We start from the raw sequence: 22,903 nt of genomic DNA on the forward strand, positions 1-22,903 counted from the left end.
AGTTCTGTTTTCCTGGAAAAAAAATAAAATAAAAAAAATTCCAAGAACTGAAAAACCCACTTTGCAGTGGGTTTTGTATGGACAGCGCCCCCTAGTGGCGATCCTATCTCAGGCGCAGTATGAGCCGTATTCCGATTATTGTGACGTATGCTCCAAATAAAATCAATTGAATTAAATCGAATTGGAGATTTTATTAAGATACATACATTAAAAAAAAAAAACAAACCTCCACATAGACAGGATTTATAGCAGTTTTGTGTCTTCAGTTGTGTATCTGGCTCATTTTGCATCTGTTTGTTGACTTATTGTCTCTTTGTAGTCATTGGGCATACTTGTTTGTGGCTTTGTATATCGATCTACTTCCTATAAATATTCCTGCATTGTTTTCTAAACATCAGTATTCTGTATAGATTTTAACAACCTGGTGAAAATTCCCGTTGGGATCCTTTTTTCCTTCCTCACTCTTGAATCTGTTTAGGGAACAACTTTGCCTCACTGTTGCTCTGTGCTCATAATTGTTGTGTTCCAAACTGAGCCTCTTATTCGAGCGTGTCGAGGACGAGAAACGTAAAGTGGATTGGAGTGTAAAACTACATTTCCCATGGAGCTCAGGCCCATATGTTTTGGACTCTTTCCGGAAGTAGCATCACATGAAGTGACTGTCAACATGCAAGATGGCCACGCATCACAGGCAAAATGCTGCTGGGCGGAGGAAAGTACAGGTAAATCCAAAGAGTTGCGATGTTACCAAGTGCGCGAAAACTGCAGGTTAAACCCCCCCACCGGCTGAAGAAGGACTTCGGCGAATCCGCGTCAGGGGGGGAAAAAGCATCTTGAAAAGTCAGCGCTGCTCCTCTTGTGTGATGACTCAAGCCGGCTAACCGCGTTAGCTTAGCTTGCGCGAGCTCCCAACGGCGCTCCGCTAACGGCTGCCTCCCAATGACAACGAGTGCAACGCCTTTCGAAACAAGTGGCACACACTCGCACGAGAAATACATGTAAAGATCGCTGTCCGCGTTGACGGCTCGTGCCAGAAGCTCGCTGTGGCGCCGTCGGTGCGATGGTGTCACGGTGTTTAACGGTAGCCTAGCTACACTGAGTCCGGTCTCCGTCTAATTCCTGGGGAAACGTACGTGCCTTACCGGTTGTGTCGTGCTGCTACTACATTGATGTCCGCTTCAAATACGACTCTCTCCACTCGCAAAACTACAATGTTTCACAAGCGTGACTATTATATCGTCCATGCTTTTAGTTCAACTCCGCGTTTTCACAGTTAACTGATAGAATCGCGGTGGTAGCGTGTAGTGAACACGGGGGTGTGTATGTGTATGTGTGCGGTGCGCGCGCTGTGGAAACGAGCAGCTGTGGTGTGGATAGAAGCATCTGACATGCTTCCTCCCTGTGTGTTTCAGGTTTCGTATGTCATTAGAGATGAGGTGGAGAAATACAATCGAAACGGGGTGAACGCGCTCCAGCTCGATCCCGCTCTGAACCGGCTCTTCACAGCCGGGAGGGACTCCATCATCCGGATATGGAGCGTCTACCAGCACAAAGTACAGCTTCCTCTTACTTCTCATCTCATCTCACCTTGCTCACATCACTCATGTCTTTGGAGTTCATATTCTTGTCATAAGACAACTATGAATATGGCATGCAATGTGACATGGAGGTGTCACGGTGCAGAAATACATTTTTAAGGTCAAATCACACAGACAATTCACATGACAATGTTTGTTGATGTGTTATTCATATGCAAGATTCCTCGATTCCACATCCAGATCATTCGTCACACAATATATATTGCCTCCTTTGTTTGAGATCCATACCAGAGACTGCCGATAACCCCCCCCCCCCCCCCCCCCCCCCCACATTGCGTTTGTTCTTGACCATAGAAATACCTCCAGTTTAAAAAACGAGCCCAGTCTACAGTGCAAATATACATTTTTATATTGCCATGACTATTTTTTTGTTAAAAAAAAAAAAAAAGGTTGTTTTTCACCGTGTATGTCTTGTGTCCCGCTGATCGGTATGCCTTCTCCCATTTGATGCTAATATAACTGGATAAATGCTTCACACATGCTTGAGCTCACGATTGTCATGTCAGAGGCTGACGTGGATTCAGATGATAGCTGGGGCCATGTACATACTCCGGTTTGCTTTTTAATAGCTACCATTTAATAGAAATACCTTATTTTTTTCTCTCTTCTTTCGTCCTTGTCCTGTTCAGCAGCTCGGGCTAACAATATTATGTGATTGAGAGTCTTCTGGTATCAGAACAGTAGATAATAAAACTCCTTTGTCTTGCAACATAAGAAGACAGTTACCCTTGCATGCTTGGCTTTGGTTTAAATATGGGATGGTATGTTGCTATTGGAGCAACACAAATAAATCTGATTTGGACTGAGCAAACAAATGGATTATTCCTACTAATTGATTAGATTTGATTTGAGATTCTATGCAACCTGGTGGTAGCAAATGTGTACAAATTCCAGAATCCCTCATTACACATTTCCTCATTGCTTGTTGAGGTGAACTATTAGTTATTTCCATTGTTACTATGTGATGGGGGGGTTTGTTTCCCTCAACTGAATCCAGCTCCATTTGTGAAATCATTTAATTGTGACAGCCATCCAGGATCCGTAAAGTTGTTGTTAGTTTTCTGTTGCATGTCAATAAATATGCTGGCCATGTTACAATCACTACGTCATGTACTTCCTCTAAAATGAAGAAGATTCTGCATTATGTATACATTTTTCTTACACTTCAAAAGAGGAATACTCAAACAGGTTTATGAAAAATAAACCAGGAGGGGAAAAAAAAGTGCATTTGTTGGTTGTCTATTCGTTATTTTCAAAGCTATTAGAATAATGCAAAAGAACCCAGACTGACATGAATAAAATGAAACGTGTACGAAGAGGATATTAGATTATGTTGAGTAAATTAACCATCCAATGTGCACCGGATTTTCCCTCCACGTTGATAAAATATCTTGATCACAGAGTGGGAGTCGAGGGTTTGTGCTTCTCATCTGAGCAGAATCACAAACCACACTAATAAGGCGACGTGTTTAAATGTGTACGTGTAAATAATTTCCTCCAAATTGCTCTGTGGCACTTTTAATTATATGGCTCTGTGGGAAGTACACATGTCCCTTGTAACTATTTTAAAAACGTGTCTTTTCTATCATTGTAGCAGGACCCGTACATTGCATCTATGGAGCATCACACAGACTGGGTTAATGACATAGTTCTCTGCTGCAATGGCAAAACTTGTGAGTTTCTACTGCTGGCAGTTTAAAAAAAATATTTTTTTTATATATAAATCTGCTCTTCTGACTGACACGCTTCTGTTTGTAGTGATATCTGCCTCATCAGATACAACAGTGAAAGTATGGAACGCGCATAAAGGATTTTGTATGTCGACGTTACGAACACACAAAGACTACGTGAAAGCGCTGGCTTACGCCAAGGACAAGGAGCTAGTAGCATCGGCGGGCCTGGATCGGCAGATCTTTCTTTGGGACGTGAACACGCTAACGGCACTCACTGCTTCCAACAACACTGTCACCAGTACGTGGACATTTTAACGTCGCCGACAACTGTTGATGGTTCTCTGCACATTGTTCTCATCACAGTTTCGTCTCCCAACAGCCTCGTCGCTCAGCGGGAACAAGGACTCCATCTATAGTCTGGCTATGAATCAAATGGGCACGGTCATTGTTTCAGGATCCACAGAAAAGGTTTGGGTCAACATCTGTCATGTAGAAACTCTTAACTCAGTGTCGTCATATTATTGGGTGTGTTTGGTCTTGGTGTCAACATTGTACGCTGTTCGGATGTGTCAGAAATCACACTTTCGACATTTACTGAACCGCTCCGTTCGTTTACCCTTTTCAGGTTCTTAGAGTGTGGGATCCTCGAACATGTGCAAAGCTGATGAAGCTCAAGGCCACACAGACAATGTGAAGTCATTGCTGCTAAATCGGGATGGCACTCAGGTGAGCCCCCCCCCCCCCCCCCCCCCCCCCGACAGTATGTCAACCGTCCAAAATGAGGGATTTTAGAAGTCTATATCCGCCACTCCTTTTTTTTTTTCCTCGCAGTGTCTATCGGGCAGCTCGGACGGCACCATCCGCCTGTGGTCACTCGGCCAGCAGAGGTGCATCGCCACCTACCGGGTGCACGACGAGGGGGTGTGGGGCCCTGCAGGTCAACGAGGCCTTCACACACGTGTATTCCCGGTGGCAGAGATAAAAAGATCTACTGCACCGACCTGCGTAACCCCGACATCCGCGTGCTCATCTGTGAGGAGAAGGCCCCGGTGCTCAAAGTAAGGAGCCACACTGTGTAAACGCTGGAAACTTGAGAATCGAGCAGTGCCGCTCACAATCCATTCCTCCCGTTGAAAATGTAATGTTTCAAAGCTACTTTTACACTGGGGAAAAAACTTTGTTGGGTTTGTTTAGTATTTTCTGTGATTTGTCAGCACCCTTTCTGTAAACTGTATTGCTGTGAATGGGTATCCGGGTGTGGTTTCCACACTTCCTTCACCTCCCATTAAGAATCATTCCACCCGGTTTTTTGCCGTCTGTCTCTGTTGCCCAGATGGAACTGGACAGATCTGCTGACCCGCCTCCAGCGATCTGGGTCTCCACCACCAAGTCATCTGTTAATAAATGGGTAAGCATGCGTGACGCCTCTGAGATCACCGGTTGACTATTGGCGTGATGAAGTGCGGATAGCGGTTTGTTCATGTAGCCGTGCCTAATTCTATTCAGCTGTAATCCCCCTGCGGTTCTCACCGAATATCAAGCCAGCTTTGCAATTGTGTTGGTGATACACAAAAGATAATTGCATTACGTTAATCAGAGCTGCATCCGCCGGCTGGAGGAAGGAAGAGATTAGCAAGATTGAAGGTGGCCAATGATGATGATGATGGTCTGTGTGTGTGTGTGTGTGTGTGTGTGCAGTCTCTAAAGGGAATGCACAACTTCAGATCATCGGGGGAGTATGACAACGATTGCAGCACCCCTCTGACCCCACTCTGCACACAGCCAGAACAAGTCATCAAGGGTAAACTCTTTACTTCCTGTCCGAGACTAAAACGCTTTCCAAGTTGCTTTCTCTTAATATTTTGAGAAAAAAAAAATCTCTTGTCTTCACAGGAGGGGCCAGTATTATACAGTGCCACATTCTTAATGACAAGAGACACATACTCACCAAAGATACCAACAACAACGTGGCTTTTTGGGATGTCCTGAAGGTAAACCACAACCTGCCTGTCAGACGTCCTGAAGCAAAACTGTCGTCCCTAAAGGCCCCCGGCAGCTGGCAGCGTTGTCTCTCTCGATTGTTGAATATGCGACTTGGATTGAAGTTGTTAAGCGCTTACACAGCTTCTGGTAATAGTGCAGACCGTTTACAATATGACGTGTCAGCAGAATTGTTTCGCTGATTCTTTATGGGGCTCAACGTCCACATGGAAGCGAAGACAAACAAACATACTGAATGAATCGTTTCCTCTCTCGGGACACTTAGAACTGTTGGTTCACCAAAATGAATTTGGTGAATCGCTTTCAAGTGAAAACAAAAAAGCCTTGCATGAACACATTGTCACTTTTAAGAAACATTTTGTGATTTATTTCCTCCCTCCAGGCTTGCAAAGGTGAGGATTTGGGTAAAGTGGAGTTCGACGAGGAGATTAAAAAGCGGTTCAAGATGGTCTATGTGCCAAATTGGTTTTCTGTAGATCTGAAAACTGGGGTAAGTGCCAAACCTACTCATGCTGATTTTTTTTTTTTTTTTTTTTTTCTTTGGTGGTTTCTATAATTTAGAGCTTCTTCTTTGGGGGTTTTCTTTCATCTGCTCGTCACACTCACTGCCCCCCCCCCGTGTTTCCCACCAGATGCTCACCATTACTCTGGATGAGAGCGACTGCTTCGCAGCCTGGGTGTCTGCAAAGGACGCCGGCTTCTCCAGCTCCGACGGATCCGACCCAAAGTGTAGGACGTCACACTTTGTACGCCGGTGAATATGAAATAACGGTGTGAAGACAGTGCGTCTCATCCTGGCTGTTCTTTTTTTTTTCTTTCTTTCCTCCCCCAAGTGAACCTGGGCGGACTGTTGCTGCAGGCTCTACTGGAGTTCTGGCCCAGAACTCGCATCAACCCCATGGATGAGGAGGAGAACGAGACGAACCACGGTGAGTCCTTCCTCTGAGTCGTCCTCACGATGCAAACATATGCTGGGATTGAGGAAGTTTTTTTTTTTTTTCCCAGTCAATCAAGAGTTGGTCACCTTATGCCGCTTTCAGCGAGTGATTCATTCAGTTTGTCTTGCGTGTTCCCGCAGTGAACGGAGAGCAGGAGAACAGGGTCCAAAAAGGAAACGGATACTTCCAGGTGCCGCCACACACTCCGGTCATCTTTGGAGAAGCAGGAGGACGGACTCTTTTTAGGTATACTATGGTTAAGTCCTCTGCATGTGTGGAAAAAGAGAAGTAAGAATATTTAGGTATATATAGATAGATTTTTCACACCAAATACAAAGGGAATCAACCAAAAATAATGTATTTGGTGTGACCCTCCCCTTTCTTCTTCTTGGTAGACAGTTCGAAGCTCAGGCGTTCTTCCTTGTTATGGACCCACACAGAATTCTTGTCCAAACACCAGCGCTTCCCGCGCTCCTCGTTTTATGCTTAAGATAGCATTTTAACTCTTTAATTTCAGAGAGTCATTGTTACGGGAGGTATGTGAAACCAAGCCTGTCAAAAAAAACAACAACACTCAAACGCAGTTGGTGATGATGTGCGTCTTTGTGCCGCAGGTTGCTATGTAGAGATTCAGGAGGCGAGACTGAATCCATGCTGCTGAACGAGACGGTCCCACAGTGGGTCATCGATATAACTGTAGATGTGAGTATCACCAACTTGTGTTCGAATGAGGCGATTCTGATACGGTGTGAAGAAAGCTAGAGAAGGTGCGAACAAGTTTGTTTTACTGAAATTCAAATGTTGGCCTGTGAATCCGGGGGCGGGGCAGCCCAGGCACACTTGACCCAAGATGTAATCTGCCTGACCGCAAATATTTTTGCAAAGAAATCTCTACCTGCGTTGCAAACTCAAGTGAGAGAACAAAAAAGCAACAATTTCATCATTGTGCTGTTTAATAAATACTGCTTTAGCAACATAAACTTTGTCGTGCCCCCCCTATTGTATCTAATTCAAATATTTGCATAAATTAATGTTGGTGTGAACAAGTATGTTTTAATGTAGACATAGAATCGTCACACTCGTGTGATTGCATGCATCAAAAGTGTTGATTTCAGGCAAATGCAAAGTATGGAGATGTACATGGTGTACCGTGACGTGGCCTGCAGTGTGACTGCAGGGAATAAACTAAAACCAAGGCGGTTTAAAAAAAAAAAAGTCAGGTCCCGGTTAGAAAACATATTTTGTTTTCTTGCATGTTCTCAACTCGCTGTCCTTCGCCATGATTTAATGTATTTTTTTTGTTTGTTTTGTGCTTCTTCTTCATCCGTTTCAGAAAAACATGCCCAAGTTCAACAAAATCCCATTCTACCTCCAGCCCCACTCTTCCTCTGGTGCAAAAACTCTAAAAAAGTAAGTTTTCATTTGTTTCACTGAGCAGATTGTGTCATCCACGTGAACGTAAAACTGAGAAGGCGACCATTACAAATTTATTGATGCTTTTATATCTGTACTCGGTGAGACTTTGTTTTTTTTAGAAACACAAATTGAGGTTGTTATATTGGAATATGTCACGATTAACTAAATATAATCCTTCCTTGGAGGACAAAGTGTAAGTCACCCACTTAATTGTGTCTCAAAACACAAGCAGGAGGCTTTTACTTTGATTTGTTTGGGGCCCGTTTCCTGTTAGCAGACGTCGCTTGCTTGCTTTTAAAGCACACTAGTTATCAGTGAGGCTCCATCCAGCGGATTAAAACATAATTCTCTAATGTTGATGCTTGTTGAACAGATGCATTAATGAGGTTACAGGCTTTGCCACCACTTAGGTTTATTGCATATCCCGACGGCAACTAATCATTATTATCTTCACGTCTTATGGCTCACTTTCCATTTTTTTTTATTTTGCCACCAAACATCTGTGCGCGAATAGATTCGACTCCAAAAACTTAAAATAGGCACAGGCGACTAACCAAGGGAAGTCGGAGCCACGCTGCTGAGTGGAGCCGCTTTTAATGCTGCGCTGTGCGTCGCAGGGACCGTCTCTCCGCCAGTGACATGCTCCAGGTGAGGAAGGTGATGGAGCACGTGTACGAGAAGATCATCAACCTGGACAACGAGTCGCAGACCACCAGCTCCTCGGCCAACGACAAGCCCGGGGAGCAGGAGAAGGAGGAGGACATGGCCATGCTCGCCGAAGAAAAGATCGAGCTCATGTGTCAAGACCAGGTGGGGGCGCTCACCTCAAAATGGGGGGGGGGGGGGGTGACTTTTCCCTCATCTTTTCCTGAACTTTTCCTCATCTTTTCCTCCCCGACCAGGTTCTGGATCCCAACATGGACCTGCGAACAGTTAAACATTTTATCTGGAAGAGCGGAGGGGACTTGACGCTTCACTATAGGCAGAAGTCCACGTGAAAGTCAGGATTTTTAAAAAAAAGCGGAACTTTTTTTGTCATTTTGCCAATCACCAACCACCTGACATGTAGTCCCTTAAACCCCCTCCCCCGCCCGCATTGTGTGGTCAAGAGTCGCAGTATCAATGAGACCCCCGGTAAAATTTGTCAGGAGGCGGCTCACGATGTATCATAGGGAACTGACCAGAACAGGCCGGTGCAGCCAACAGACCCCCAGGAGATAAGTGGTCCATACTGGTTCTGTTTTCTTTTTTTTTTTAAGATCTTTTGATGTTTTTCCTTCCTGATTGGCACATACTACATACTTAGTACATACTTGTTTGTGTGTGTGTGTGTGTGTGTGTGTGTGTGTGTGTGTGCGCGCGCGTGTGTGTTCACATGGATGTAGTAGACTGTTCTAGTACATTCCAGAAAACTCGTCGTGCTCCAATCACCGGCACCCGTCTCAGCAGTATCACAGGTTTAGGAGTACACTTGGTCGTAATCCTTCCAGGAGTCCTCATCTCTTCCGTTTCCTCCATCTTAACTTGAACTTAACCTTGGCGTAGACATCTAATTACTCCGGAGCTTGAACCTCATTGCCACAAGCACCTGTTTGTCTTTTCTTTTCTTTTTTTTCTTTTTAGCTGTGCTGATATCAATGGAATGAATGTTGTTCTTCTTCTTTTTTTTTTTTTTTGTAAATATATGTACAACATTTTTGATTTAAATTACTTTTATTTTGTTTTGCAGCAGTTTTATTCTGTTCTTGTACAGTTTACTTAAAAAAAAAAACCAACAAAAAAAAAACCCTCCAAGTTATTTTTTTCTCCAAATCCCTGGACCCTCACTTCATGATCGTGAAGGTAATGTGACTTGGATGGTTAAAAAAAACAAAAAAACAACAAAAAAAACCAAACTGCATCTCTTGTATTCACGCAAGCCAGAAATTGCAGTTGACTTATAAAAATGTTAGTAGTCGTCCAAGTCATTTTAGCGAATTGGGAAACTATGTATAAGACTTATATCTTTAACAGTAACTCATGCTTACATGCTCTGTGTTTGGCTCATGAGCAGTGACTTTGATGACAGTGAGGGCTGTTCCTAATGTATATTTCATTTAGATTTAATAGTTCAATGGAACATAAATATAACTTGAAGGGGAATCTCCTACGAGAGTACATATGAATTCAACCACTGTGGGAAATTCACCAAAGTGAAATAAACGCTTCTGATACCCGTTTTTCTCCTGGTATGTCACCAGGCTGAACGACGGGTCCTTTCCTTGTAAATCTTCTCGAGTTACTTTTGCCACAAGGAGTGTGTGTGTGTGTGTGTGTATGCGTGTGTGTGATGCCATAGCAGGGAGGGGGGGTGGGAGGGATTGTATTGAGTGAGCGCTAATTGGCCAAAAGCAGGATGGTTACCACAATTAGGCCACAACACTGCAGTATCCCTTGTAATAATTTGTGAAATATGTATATTTTAGGCATTCAAAGAAATAAATTGGAATGGTTTAACAATGACAGATTTATGGGGACTATAAATGGTTGTCTTGAATTGTAATTGTTTTCATAATGCGAAGGAAGAAAAACAAAGGACACTTCTTTCACTGTAGTGATATTTTGTTTAACCGCCAACGATTCACTCGTCCATCAAAACGACCGCACTCATTCCTAATAAAACAGACAATTCATTGATAAAATTGCAGCAAAAAATACTTTTCCTTATTTGACACACTAGCACCTATTGTGACAATGAAAAAGAATTTTTTTTTTTTTTCCCCTTTTAAAAACGGGATGAAACCACAGGCCAACCTGCCGGCTGCACCTGTCTGGTGTTGCATAGATCACAGAATTTACATAGATAATAACACCAAATGAACACAAGAGCCTTGAAATGGGAGGCGACGGTAAAAACACAGTTTACGAACTGAACACAAGCTACAGGACTGACAGTGAATTCAGCGTCTCAAACACGTACAATCAGGTAATGGAGGGGGGGGGATAAATCTAAAACTGCAGCTGCCCTGTGTTTTACATCAAAACATTCAGATGGTGACAAACCAATTTGGATATGCAAGTCTGGCAGCTTGAAAAACATTGATGATTCAGAAATTAATGACTTTAAATAAAAGTTTAAAACAAATGTTCTAGTTAAAAAAAAGAAACAAATGTTCAAAAAGGAGGAGGAAGAACTGGGACTTGTTTGTCCACCACCCGTTTTACCTCATTGTGTATATGAATTCTTGTTTTTACTCTAAATTAATACACAATATTTATCCCTGTTTTTAAAAACAAACAAACATTACATTTCTAAGTTACCTTATTGCCCATAGATAAAAAAAACTATATAACTTTATTTGTTATACTTTTCCTCTTCAAAATACCAGCAAAAGGATTGTTTTCTTTGTCAAGTTGAATTAAGAAAAGTTCACATTTTAACTTTTTTGAAGCTGTTCTACCACCAAAAACAAGTTTTTTTTTTTTTTTTAAGTATTTTTGTCAATGTATAACCCTCTTCCTTGTTACATAATACTTTTCAGTTTAAAAATTTACCACAACCATAAATTTCAATATATCTGACATTAAAAAAAGGAGGGTTACTGCATTATTGTTTCTTACAACACTTTTAGCAAGTTTCTGAGTAACATTTGCCCCAAACTTCCACACAGTACAACAAATACAACAAAACAAGTAAAGAATAGAGAGAATGTGAAAGTGCCACTGTGCTTCGCAGCAATAGATGCATACTGTTCTTTGGAAGTATTCGTGATTTTAGTGAGCCAGAAACTAACCCGTCTCCTCTAATTTTGCCTCCTAAAAGCAAGAAATTGCATCTGACATTTCAACCTTATTGGTTACAAAGACAGAGAAGTGTTGGACATGTCGATGGAGGACATGGACAGATCCAGCCCATCGACCAAATCTTCAAGGTCGTCGCCGATCACCCCGTCTTCAGAATCTGGAAAACCTGGAAAAAAAACAAAACATAAAACATCGCAAAGCTCAGGCCGAGGACTTTTTTCCGTGAAGGCTGTGAGACGCTCGAGAGGCGATGCGTGTTATTCGGTATGTAGACTGACCGGGATCCATGACTCTCTGAATGGGCGGAGGCAAAGGAGCTTCCTGCAGCGTGATCTGACCGGAGTCCAACACATCTTCACTTTGGACTGGAGGCGGAGACGAAGATGCCTGCAGGCAACCAGGTAAGATGACACTTTAATGACATGAAGTACTTGCCTGTCGTTGAAACAAAGTTTAATTAGCGATGAACAGTTTTGGTCGGAACACTGCTGATAATACCGACCTGTGTGTGACCATGCGGAGGCCGTTCTGGAGAGGATTCCTCTTCGGGGGCTGGGGGGACTGAGGGTTCTGGGGGTGCCGGGGGGACTGAGGGTTCTGGGGGTGCCGGGGGGTCTGAGGGTTCTGGGGGCGCCGGGGGGTCTGAGGGTTCTGGGGGCACCAGGGGGTCTGAGGGTTCTGGGGGTGACGGGGGGTCTGAGGGAGCTAAGCAGGCCGGGGGGTCTGAGGAAACTGGGGGCGCCGGGGGGTCTGACTCCTCTTGTGGGACATCAGGAGTTGCAGGGATTCTGTGCAGGTAGCCGTACCCGATGCCGCAACCCAAACTACAAACCAACATTTTAAAATACTCATGATAGTCATTAGGATTAAACTCAATTTCATTTTAAATTTTCCCAGTCTGCAGCGACGGTCATCTGTGGGCCAAAGTGTCCACAGACCATATGTTTGAAACTCGGAAGGAACTAATAGCAAGTGCAAACATTTATTAAAAAAAAAATCTTTTTATAAAATAATTATTAACTCTAGTAAAATGAACCACTGGTTAGAAATAATGACTACTTCTGAATTTCAAAACAAACCTTATCACCCTAAAGTGATATTAACAAATCAGCATTCTGTTATATGAGCTCATTTCAGTTGCGTCCCATACCTGCCCTCTCCTCCCCACGACGCATTGGGTGTGACCACCACCTCCCTGCAGACGTCGGTTTGCGTGCTGTACACCAGCAGCTTCAGCGGCTTCCCTTCACGAGCCTCAATCAGTGAGAAGAACTCCTCTGGCTGGAAAAAAAAACAAAACACCACCGCACAATTGACGGCCCGTTTTGTCATTCAAATGTATTCCTACGTGCATTTCCGTCGTGTCACACGCTCGAGATACTTCTCTGGCAGGATTAAAAAAAAAAAAATCTTACATCCTGCAACAGTTGATCTGACCCGACGATGTAGTCGCTATGTGGCTGAAGCCCCGCGACTGCAGCCGGCGAGCTGGCCTCCACATCCTACAAGTGGATAGATAAGATTCATTATTATTGTGCTGTTGAGAATTCAAACAGAAGTGCGTATATGGTAACTCGATATGGTCATTCAGCTGGCAGCAATTCACGCTGGGAGTTTAGTCCGTGGAAGGACATCGATTAGGCACTTTGATTGCAGAGGAAATGAAAGATTCCACTTTGAATTCACGAACATTGGATTTATACAGTTCCCGCTTACCAGGACATGCATCATGCTTTCATTGGCTCCCTGGTAGCTGCAGAAGCGGACACTGGCACCGAGCAGACCCTGCCCTCCCCACACGTCACTGGGCACCACCTCCAGCTCTCGAACGCTCGTGGTTTTAATGCTGTACACCTCCATCTTCACTGCTTTCTCTGCGTTGACTTTCAGGAGCTCTTTTAGCATGTAATTCTCCTCATTCTGGCAGATGGAAGGGGAAGGAGTTTAAGGAAATGTTTATAGCAGTTATACATTTTAGTTTGACATTTTCCTATTTATTACACTCTTGCAAATGACTCATTGTGTAGCTTCTTCCTCCATGACAATCAATGAACTTACGAGTCTTTTGCAGTCCAGAGAAAGAATGAAGTCAAAGAAAGGCTGTAGCCCAGCCTTTTCTGCAGGCGAATTTGGCTGCACCTGCAAAAATCAACATAAAGCACTTTAACATGGTTTATAAAACCTTCCTATTTCATAGATTTATTTGTTTTCATAACATTAATTAGTAAGACAACAAAACCTGCTATGTGTCTATATTTTCTAAGGGGGTGTTTTTTTTAATTTTTTTTAAGTGGGACCGTTTCCTATACTATAACTTGCTTATTCTGGATATGGGATGATGATTATGTTAGAAAATCTCCATGATACCTAACAACAGTATTTCCTGTTTACGTCATCTTAAATGTCACAACACACACACACACACACACACACACACACACACACACACACACACACACACACACACACACACACACACACACACACACACACACACACACACACTTTCCAGTTATTCTCAATCCTTTTTCATTTAGCTGGAAAACCCTACTTACATTTATCTCTTGTACTTATTTATTATTAGGGTGTCATCATGAAGGAATATTTTACATGTTCAATTTTTTTTGTTCAGATTCCTCTGATTTCTCTAACAACCAGTACAAATAAGAAGTCACTTCAATAAGTTGAATTTTGAATTAGTATTTAATCACTTCAGCCCCAACTTTAATATATCTATTATATTTCTCAGGTGAAAAAGTTGAAGGGAAACCCTGAAATCATTTATTTATTTTAACAGGTTCGGAGTAATATAATTAATGTTCACGCTGGGTGGAGGAACGATATGTTTAAGCTGTCTGATTGCGTATTTGTGAAGATGTATTAAAGTGAGCTCGGTTGTGCCACCTCACCAGTCCGCTGTTTATCTCTTAGCATCTGTTAGCATCAGTTAGCATCAAACTACTCAACACGCCCCCGCCGGCTTCATGTCAAAAGGTCTTACCACGTGGACATGGTATCCGTACGTCCCTCCTTCGGACACCTCTGAGCTCTGAGATAAACCCATATCTGTTCACGGCTCCTTCATAAAATAATAATAAAAATAAAAATACAGGCACGAACTTGAAGGCCGTCAGTCAGCAGCCCAGAACAACAGAGTGTCGATATACTCGAACACGCGCAGGCGTACTGCGCATGTGCACTGACTCGGTTCACGTCCATAATATAAGTGTTCGTCCTTGTTGTCTGAGATAAAGTAATGAAGCTGTGATAATAGCGAAACGGCAGTGAGCAGTGAGCACCGTCTGTGATTCTATTGCGTTCTTGTTACACTGAAGGAAAAGTGATAATGAAATAGACTCAGGACCTTATGAAAAGTACAAGTTTTTTGTGGAATCTAATACTCCTCAAACAAAAAAAGGTTTTTAAGAATGATAACATATTCCATGATCCCAAAAAAAATTGTAATTCTTCCAATTTAATCTATTAATATTCTACAAACATGCATATTTATGTATAAATTAATTAATAACAAACATGAACCTCCTGACACGTTTCACAACATTTTCCTCTTACCATCAGACCTTCACTCCTCCCCAAGGAGGAACCCAAAAGACATTCGGTTACAACTTTGTCTTATCTCCAAACATCAACTTTCTCTGGACAAGATCATTGAAATTACTTTAATCTTTGGCCTTTTTAAAGCTGAAAGATTTAATTATCTGTTGTCCAAATTGTGTCCCATTGATGGCACGTTGTGCGATTTTGGTGACTATATTTATTAACCCCTTTGTTAAATTTCTCTGCTGGGTGCTAATTGATCCTTTGTTTTTTGTTTTCATGGAGGTTATTCATACATTCATTATTTCGTTTTTTGTTGCTTGTTGTTGTTCATAAGATATATTTAGTTAAGACATCGATGTTGTTATACACATTTTGCGATGGACTTGGTGACCTATGCGGTGTGTAACGCACTGCACCCCACAAATTGCAAAAGAATCTGTTCTAACTCTGCGAACCAGTTCCAGGTTTTCTTTCCATTTATTTTAAAGCATCAGACTACTTTACACTTGATTGAATTATTCCATAATCCTTAATGTCTTCTTTCCGTTTCAACACAAACCAATAGCAGACACAACAAAAGTCCATTCAGAGATGAAATAAATAAAAAAATCTTTTATTTTATTACTCTCATAGAGAAATATTATGAACGCATGACGGATAATCCATGGTGCAACTCATTCTTCACAACCTCTCGAATCAGATCATGTGGATCTCATCATCTTCCTCCAGAATACGGCTGTTTTTCTTGGGACAACATGCAATGTTAAATTGGCTTCATTGCACCTCCTTTTACTGAATGGGCAACATATCTTCCATGTTTCTGGAAAGAAATAAGGTGAACAAGGCTAAATACAATTAAATAAAACATCAGTTATCATTCTTAAAAAAATCATGAAAATACCAAAAACATATATTAATTACTTAAATGTGATTTCATTGAAACAAAGGCAAATCATTTCTTAGGCAATAGAAAAAGTGTCCTGCTTGGTGAAAATATGCCCCTTATCATTCTCTGTACATGAACAGAACTTTACACAAACACATGAAACCAGCGCCGTTCACGTCTCATTCCTTCACAGTTTCTCGTTACGTCGCGAACATGCTGGAAATTGTCTATGAAAGCTGTGTGACTGAATAAATCTGCTCTGTGGCTGGTTCAGTCACACCGATGAGCGACTCCAGGAGTTGTGTGCTCGACTCATAGGAAGGCCGACTGAAAGCGCCGTACAGCTGGAGGTGTTGGAGAGTGTCCGTGTGCCTGTGTCCTTTGAAAGACGTGTGCAGCGGCCCACGGGGGTAGTCGCTGTCGAAGAACTCCAGGTCGGAACCAGAGGACAGACTCAGGTCCATGTATGTGCCAAAGGAATAGTCCAGAGTGGGTGAGGGAGTGCTGGGGAAGTCCTGCAGAGAGTTATCGTCCAAGAAGTCTCTGGCTTGATTCGCGTTCTCTTCAAGGTAACCGGTCACTGACGTCCTGCCTGCCCCGTCAGTGAACAAGTTGATTGTCCGCGGTCCCACAGTGTCTGAGCTGCTGCTGCTGAGCTGCACCACTGCTTCACCTGTGTGTCTCTGGTGGCTGCATGAAGAGTAGGTAGTATTTTTACAGTCACAGATAGTGCCAGAACATGTCTGGCCTCCATCAACTTCAAGAAGAATCTCATCGATGTGCATTCCTGTATCAGAGTCAGAGGAGGGGGAGGAGGAGGACGACGAGGAAGAGGAGGAGGAGGAGGAGGACTCAGTCATGTCACTGCTGCAGCTGCTCTCCTCCTCCACCAGACACTCTGGGATGAAATGGAAGGAAGGCATAGCAGGCATGGTGAGAGGAAGGCCATCTTCCTCTAAAGCGAACCCAAACGGACAGCAGTGTTCTGGAGCCTTCTGCTCCGGGGGACTGTTGCACTCCTGAAGCTCACCTGGCGGCTCTGACCGGCTCTCCGGGATTCGGGTTTCATCCCGCAGTCTGGCCTCCAGTTCGAGTCTCATGAGAGTGTGAATGTAATGTGTCTGCACACGCCTGGAGTCAAACTCGATGCGTCCCTGAGTGTTTCCACAGCTGTCCTTGGAGCATCCACACGGGAAGTCGGAGCGGTCGACCTTTGGGGATACAAATGACACTTTTGTTTTTAATCACCGCATTTAATCTTTTCTCAAAATGTTCATGGAAATTGACTTTAATAAGAAAAAACAAAAGTGGTGGTAGTACCTGGCACTTGATGCCTGCGAGGCTGCATGCGCAGGTGTCTGGTTCGCAGAAGCCCTGACAGTCACATCCACAGGACTCCCTGGAGAGCCGCAGGGCGTGAAGCTGCCTCTTCTCCTCCCGGTCAATGTGCTTCACCCCCGCAGCCTGCAGGAGCGCCTGCCGCTGTTTGGAGGAGAACGGCTGAAGGAAGCCTCGACCGTCCACCTCGGCGTCACTCGCGTGGGCGTCGGCGGATTCCTCCGGGACCTGATCCACAGTGAGCACGTCGGCCTCCCACTGGCCAGCGGCCCCACCGGCGACCAGCTGGAATGAACGCGGCAGATAAAGTCAGGGGTCGTCGTGCAGACGAGCGGCGGAGAGCAAAGGACGCCGGCACACTCACTTTCTTCTTCAATGCCTCCGGCCTCTCTTCTCGGAGTCTTTCCCGCCGCCTCTCCCTCCGCCTGTGCTGCTGCTCCAGCGCGTGCTCTGTCACGGTGTACCTCTGGAGGGTGCTGTGCTTCTGCGCCATGCCCAGGGTGGCGCCCCCACGGCCCGGCACGCTGGTGAAGCCCTGACAGCGTGGGAAACTGAACACCGTCACTTGACTGAAGCGCACGCTGCACCAAGCGCCTGTGAGCTCCGGCCTCTTCAGGATGGACCGACCTAAAACACATTATTGACAATGAGTCAAAACAATGTGACAATCTGACAAAGCCTGTCGTGAACTCAAATAATCGGCCATTCAAAAAAGGACAAGCAGCAAAAGCGGGTTACACTTATGCTTATTTGAGGTTTTTAATTGAAGCTGTTAAAAGTCATTGTCAAACTTACTTGATGATCCCTTCTGGCTATAGATCACTTTAAAACGCAATTAATCAATCTTCATTCATTAGGTATCATAAGTATTGTTCCAGAAAAAGAATAGGCATGATTTTAATAATGGAGGCCTTAATTTAAAACTATTAGAGTACTTTTCAAGTTAGTCATAAACAGTAGGTAGCAGGGCTTCTCTCTTACAGTGTAGTTTTCTACTCTTCCTTTTCAGCAATTATATCAATAAATCGTAGTGATTTGTCGTCAGCACATCTTTCAATTCAACATCAGATTTGTCATCAGTTATTAAACTTTTACTGGACATTTGACCATATTTGGTCATATCCATATCTTTTTGTGTATATCTGTTTCTTTAAAACTAACCTTTATAAGTTAGCGATAATTAGAACATGCATCATCTCCCAGATGATAAGAACTGTGCAATACAATGATACCAGTGAATCCTTTAGAAAGACATAACTGAGGATTTTGTCCAATTTAAAATATAATTTTTTGACTGTAGATTTTGTTATTTGGGTCAGTGTAACATTTTACAAAATATTTTGTAATATATCAGTGGCACATATCGATTTTTACTTGTAATGTCTTTGAAATGTTGTAAAAATATAAACAGTAAGAATTATAAAACTTTTAGGTATTAAAAATGCTCAAACGAAAGATATCTTTAAAAATACACTAGTAAGGGTTAATTTGCAAATTTCATCTTAACGTAAAACATTCTTCCATGTTTAAAACTGCTCTAATCATCCACATTTCTTATGAAGGCATGCTTATATCTCTAAATACTTTCAATAAACACATTAAAATCCATCATTTTCATTTCGTAATCCGACACATTTCTCTTGTCTTGCACAGTACAAATTCTATTGTTTGTTATATAAGCAAACAGGCTTCACTCCACTGAAAGAGATAAATAAAACTCTCATTGACTGACAGTCAGGCTCCAAAGACTTCCAGCAATAGAGTGTTATGTTCAGGCACTGTAGGAGTGTCTTCAAGCTTTGTGACACGGGCTCCGTCAATCTGTGGGTGGCCACTAGAGGACACACTGCAGGTTCCTCACCGCAGCACTTTGTGCCAACAGTTGAACATGTGGAAAGAAAATACCGAGAAAGAGGCCTGTAGCGGAGGAGGACAGATGAGAACAGGGAGGGACGGGGACGGACAACATGTCACTGATGTCATCTGAAGTCAATAGACTCTTTCTGGAAGGGAAGTATCGGATATATACATCATGGTTCATTGTCAAGGTTTGGCTTGAACAAAGTGTCTGACGTTCACACATAACTGAAGTTGTACACCAGCTGATGAAGGAAGGTCGTGTATCCAAACGTGTCCATGATTAATGGGGTGGGGGGGGGGGTGCAGATAGTACTGAGTCTGAGTCTGACCAATGACATCACATATTCTTTTAAGGAAAGCCTCTTGCCAACCCTCTGATTGTTTGCATCTCCAACCACTGTCTCTCACTTTCTCGGAAATGTCTCACTCTCTTTTGCTCCTTCCTCATTCCCTTGCATTCTCAGGGCCGTGAGGATTTTTCTTCCCCTCGCTCTCTTCTCACCGACTGCTGATGCCTCGTTACAGATACAATGGATGTGAACCTTTTGGGGATCTGTGCTTCTCTGAACCATCGGCATGCTGTTCTGTGTTCTCACACTCTCACACTTCCTGCTCCTGTGTGTTATGAGTTTTGCACTCCAGGATTGTTTTGGATTTTGCAACAACAAAACCAACAGAAAAACTAAACTAAAACTAACAGTTCAAAAACATACATCAGATGTAAATTGTGGTTTCTTAAGCAGTATCTCTCTCTCTCTCTCTCTCTCTCTCTCTCTCTCTCTCTCTCTCTCTCTCTCTCTCTCTCTCTCTCTCTCTCTCTCTCTCTCTCTCTCTCTCTTTATTTCCATCTGGGTTGTTTTTTAAGGAAGCTTTTTCCACATGTGTTTATATTTTCCATCACAAGTGCTACAAGTGATCTGAATCATTTACCACGACTTGTTTAAAGTGAACCGGCTATTCAAATTGTTTCCACAACTTCCTGTTGGCCAACTTCCAGTAGGCAAATGACCATCAACACAACTGGACGGACATTTCAGACGGGACTCGTCGGCTGTGTTTTATCTCTCTCAGCTCTAAGGTCAGGTTTTCCTATCAGTCGGTCATAACTGCTGCAGCAGGGTGATAAGAGACGCTGCTATAAAACACTGACGTGAAAGGAAAAGTGGGCAGATAAGGAAGAGGTTTGTATTATTTGAAAGTAGGGGGGGGGGACTTACTTGGCAAGGTGGTGGGTGAAGAAGGACTGTGAGGTCTGAAGTCTTGGTTGTCAGATGAGATGTTCTCCCCGTCTGATTCCCACTCCGAGGAGGCGGCGGAGGAGAGTGATGATGGAGACGAGGAGGAGGAGGAGGAGGAGGAGGAGGAGGAGGAGGAGGGGTAGCAGGGATAGTCATCCATTTCTGCAAACTTCCTCTTCACTGTGCCTCTCATTGTTTGGCTGTTGTGGTTAATATACATTCTGCATGGATGCACAAGGGAAAGACATTGGTTTGGATTAGGGGAGTGAAAAATATGGGTCCAAACGGATTACAAACACAAACTGCAATATTTCATAAAGTAGCTGGGGTTCTTCTTTTGTCCACTGGGGGTAACATAACATAACAGAAATCATAACTGGAAAACAGATGCAGGAAAAACAGTTTATTGCTTTGTACTCCTTTTTTTCTGTTTTTGCTGCTGTCCATTTAAGATCAATCTATAATGCACGTGGAGCCTAATCTGAAGCTTATATTAAAAAAAAATATTACACTCTGTCAATAAATGCTGAGACCAATAATCTGTGAGAGTTGATCCAAACAGCAGCTCCACCTTTTGCACTTCTAACCAACAGATAACGTAAAACCAGACAGTCGCAATTCAGAAACAAAGCAACAATGACGTGTTTTCATGTTTTTGTTCGAGAAAGGTACACGGCACCTTTTGAGAGGACTCTTTCATGTTAAAAGCTTCCAAAGCAACTCGTCGAGCCGGTTTTATTTCCACAAGTTTGTTTAGGCTAATTAACATTTTCATCATGATTGTCTCACAAATTGATGTTTCAGAAGTGTTCCAACATGCAGTGGTGACCTACTTTCATTTACAACCAGCTGAACATTTGAGAGTTTTAAAAAAAAGAAGAAGGAAAAACTGTTCTTTCTCATTCCCCCACAGAGTAATTAACATTCCTGTGATTCCTCGAGTTTTTGGAGAAGAATATGTGGAAACGGTGGAGCAGAGCTTGAATGCTGGGGCTGTGCCGTGGTTCAAGCGGCTGCTATTTTTAGATCTGAACATGGAAAATGAACCCTAACATGAGTGTTATTAGGGAATCGGTCATGGTTTGTGAAACTACAGAAAAAGAGTGGCGTGTGAATATTGCAGCTGCAGATTGTTCACATTTATTTCAGTGGCGGAGTGACAATGGAAAATAGCTCCAGTGTGCATGGATTCATACTTTCAATAATAATCACAGCCGTTTAACCTGAGAATGTCGTGAACGTCATTCTGTGATGCATAATATGTAACAGTAGCATGACACCTGACCTGAATTTTTAGACTGAACTTCCCTAGTAACTACAGACATAAAGGCACTGAACACCTCCTTAGTACGAGCCACTGAAAACATTTGTATCCGAATGATCTGAAACTTGTAAACGTAAAGCAACGAGAGGCTGGGTGCTGATGGAGGCTTGTAACTGCTGCACAGTCAATCGGGGTCCAGGAGCCGTAAGGGGCTTCTGATTGTCTGCTGTGAGCAAAAATACCTTAAACCAGTGAAACAACTTCCTGGAGCCATCAGCAAATACCAGTGACATCTCTTGTGCCATTGCACTGTTTACACAGTGGAGGCAGCTGCAACACTGTGCCTCTGCTAAAAAGAAGAACAACAAAAAAACCTTTGCAGGGCCATTTAATGACCCTTAAATATATATATATATATATGGAGACATGTTGAGTAATTAATACACCGTTTTTCTAGTTACTGCCTAGTCCTAGTTATATCACATTTATTACATTTACAATGTGACAGAGTATATAGACTTGACAGTACTTCTAGTAGGCATCTACTGAGAGCACATCAATAATTTAAAGGTCCAAAGCAGCAGCAGCTTAAGGTGCACGTGCGCGTTCACGTGAAACGGTTGGGGTGGGGGGGGGGGGGGGGGGGGGGGGGTGAACTGTACTAAAACACTGGCGAGAGAAACGTTCCAATGTGGGAGGGGTTCATAGTGGAATAAACTGACCACCAGGACGCACAACAACACGACTATTGTATTCACAGTGCAGGTCCCTGAAGGAATGTAACACGGATGTCACACAAAGGTGCTTCTTTATTTTTCTCGTTTTTCGATGGAGGAGTGCGGGAGGCGTTTCCTGTTCCTCCTAATAACGGTCATTAGACAGCTGACCTCTTCACCTCAGACACACACGCTGTCCCTCACAATAACAACACTGTTCCCCCACTGCTGCACCAGAGAGGCAAACTTCAGCTGCCACACACACACACACACACACACACACACACACACACACACACACACACACACACACACACACACACACACACACACACACACACACACACAAATACCTCTCGATAGATATAAAAACATCCCTTCACACGGAGACGCGCATTTCAAACGTAACAATAAAAACAACTGTCAGTGCTCCGTTCAAAATAAAGTTCCACGAATGTAATAAGCACACATTGAGGTCAAACTAAATACTAAATAAGTAACTTAATTCGAGAAGTACTCACCAAGCAGTAGAAGGCAACATGACGGACAGGAGGAAAGTGAGCGAAGTTGCGGCTCTTGCAGTCGGAGCAGCCAGCTGAGCGTTGTGTGTTTGAGTGACGCCACACAGTAG

At 43.2% G+C, this 22,903-nt stretch overlaps 3 protein-coding genes across 3 annotated transcripts; 1 reads left to right on the forward strand and 2 right to left on the reverse strand.

Moving 5' to 3' along the window:
• Positions 1-665: 665 nt before the first annotated feature.
• On the forward strand, positions 666-9,963 carry LOC308135325 (WD repeat-containing protein 48-like). Its single transcript, XM_080503243.1, is given in 21 exon segments — positions 666-722; positions 1,413-1,553; positions 3,193-3,271; positions 3,357-3,569; positions 3,651-3,739; positions 3,897-3,942; positions 3,945-3,997; positions 4,103-4,198; positions 4,200-4,238; positions 4,240-4,329; positions 4,605-4,679; positions 4,970-5,072; positions 5,165-5,262; positions 5,655-5,762; positions 5,905-6,001; positions 6,106-6,201; positions 6,351-6,456; positions 6,825-6,912; positions 7,544-7,620; positions 8,244-8,436; positions 8,529-9,963. Coding segments are annotated over 21 exon segments (2,031 nt in total). The 5' UTR covers positions 666-674; the 3' UTR covers positions 8,625-9,963.
• Positions 9,964-10,122: 159 nt separating this feature from the next.
• On the reverse strand, positions 10,123-14,549 carry gorasp1a (golgi reassembly stacking protein 1a). The gene is made up of 8 exons (XM_080504097.1): positions 14,411-14,549; positions 13,468-13,548; positions 13,126-13,329; positions 12,825-12,911; positions 12,560-12,690; positions 11,912-12,233; positions 11,688-11,796; positions 10,123-11,575 (listed from the first exon to the last, which is right to left on the reverse strand). The coding sequence occupies exons 1-8, from the start codon at positions 14,471-14,473 to the stop codon at positions 11,463-11,465; spliced, it is 1,110 nt and encodes a 369-aa protein (XP_080360223.1). The 5' UTR covers positions 14,474-14,549; the 3' UTR covers positions 10,123-11,462.
• A 1,023-nt stretch (positions 14,550-15,572) lies between these two features.
• On the reverse strand, positions 15,573-22,903 carry LOC308135480 (cysteine/serine-rich nuclear protein 1-like). The gene is made up of 5 exons (XM_080503496.1): positions 22,794-22,903; positions 20,272-20,513; positions 17,559-17,821; positions 17,177-17,479; positions 15,573-17,067 (listed from the first exon to the last, which is right to left on the reverse strand). Exons 2-5 carry the CDS (start codon positions 20,510-20,512, stop codon positions 16,084-16,086), a joined length of 1,791 nt encoding a protein of 596 aa, XP_080359622.1. The 5' UTR covers position 20,513; positions 22,794-22,903; the 3' UTR covers positions 15,573-16,083.

This window comes from Blennius ocellaris (genome assembly GCF_963422515.1).
Source record: "Blennius ocellaris genome assembly, chromosome: 10".
NCBI lineage: Eukaryota > Metazoa > Chordata > Actinopteri > Blenniiformes > Blenniidae > Blennius > Blennius ocellaris.

Bases quoted from the DNA above. Each gene is read 5' to 3' on its own strand.
- gorasp1a (XM_080504097.1), bottom strand. From the start codon at position 14,473: ATGGGTTTATCTCAGAGCTCAGAGGTGTCCGAAGGAGGGACGTACGGA. The intron at 12,691-12,824 runs GTAAGATTTTTT...TTTTTTTTCCAG, and splicing joins CAGATCAACTGTTGCAGGAT to CCAGAGGAGTTCTTCTCACT. The intron at 11,797-11,911 runs GTCGGTATTATC...GGTTGCCTGCAG, and splicing joins CTCCGCATGGTCACACACAG to GCATCTTCGTCTCCGCCTCC.
- LOC308135480 (XM_080503496.1), bottom strand. From the start codon at position 20,512: ATGTATATTAACCACAACAGCCAAACAATGAGAGGCACAGTGAAGAGG. The intron at 17,822-20,271 runs GTAAGTCCCCCC...AATGTGTTTTAG, and splicing joins TTCACCCACCACCTTGCCAA to GTCGGTCCATCCTGAAGAGG. The intron at 17,068-17,176 runs GTACTACCACCA...GTATCCCCAAAG, and splicing joins TCGCAGGCATCAAGTGCCAG to GTCGACCGCTCCGACTTCCC.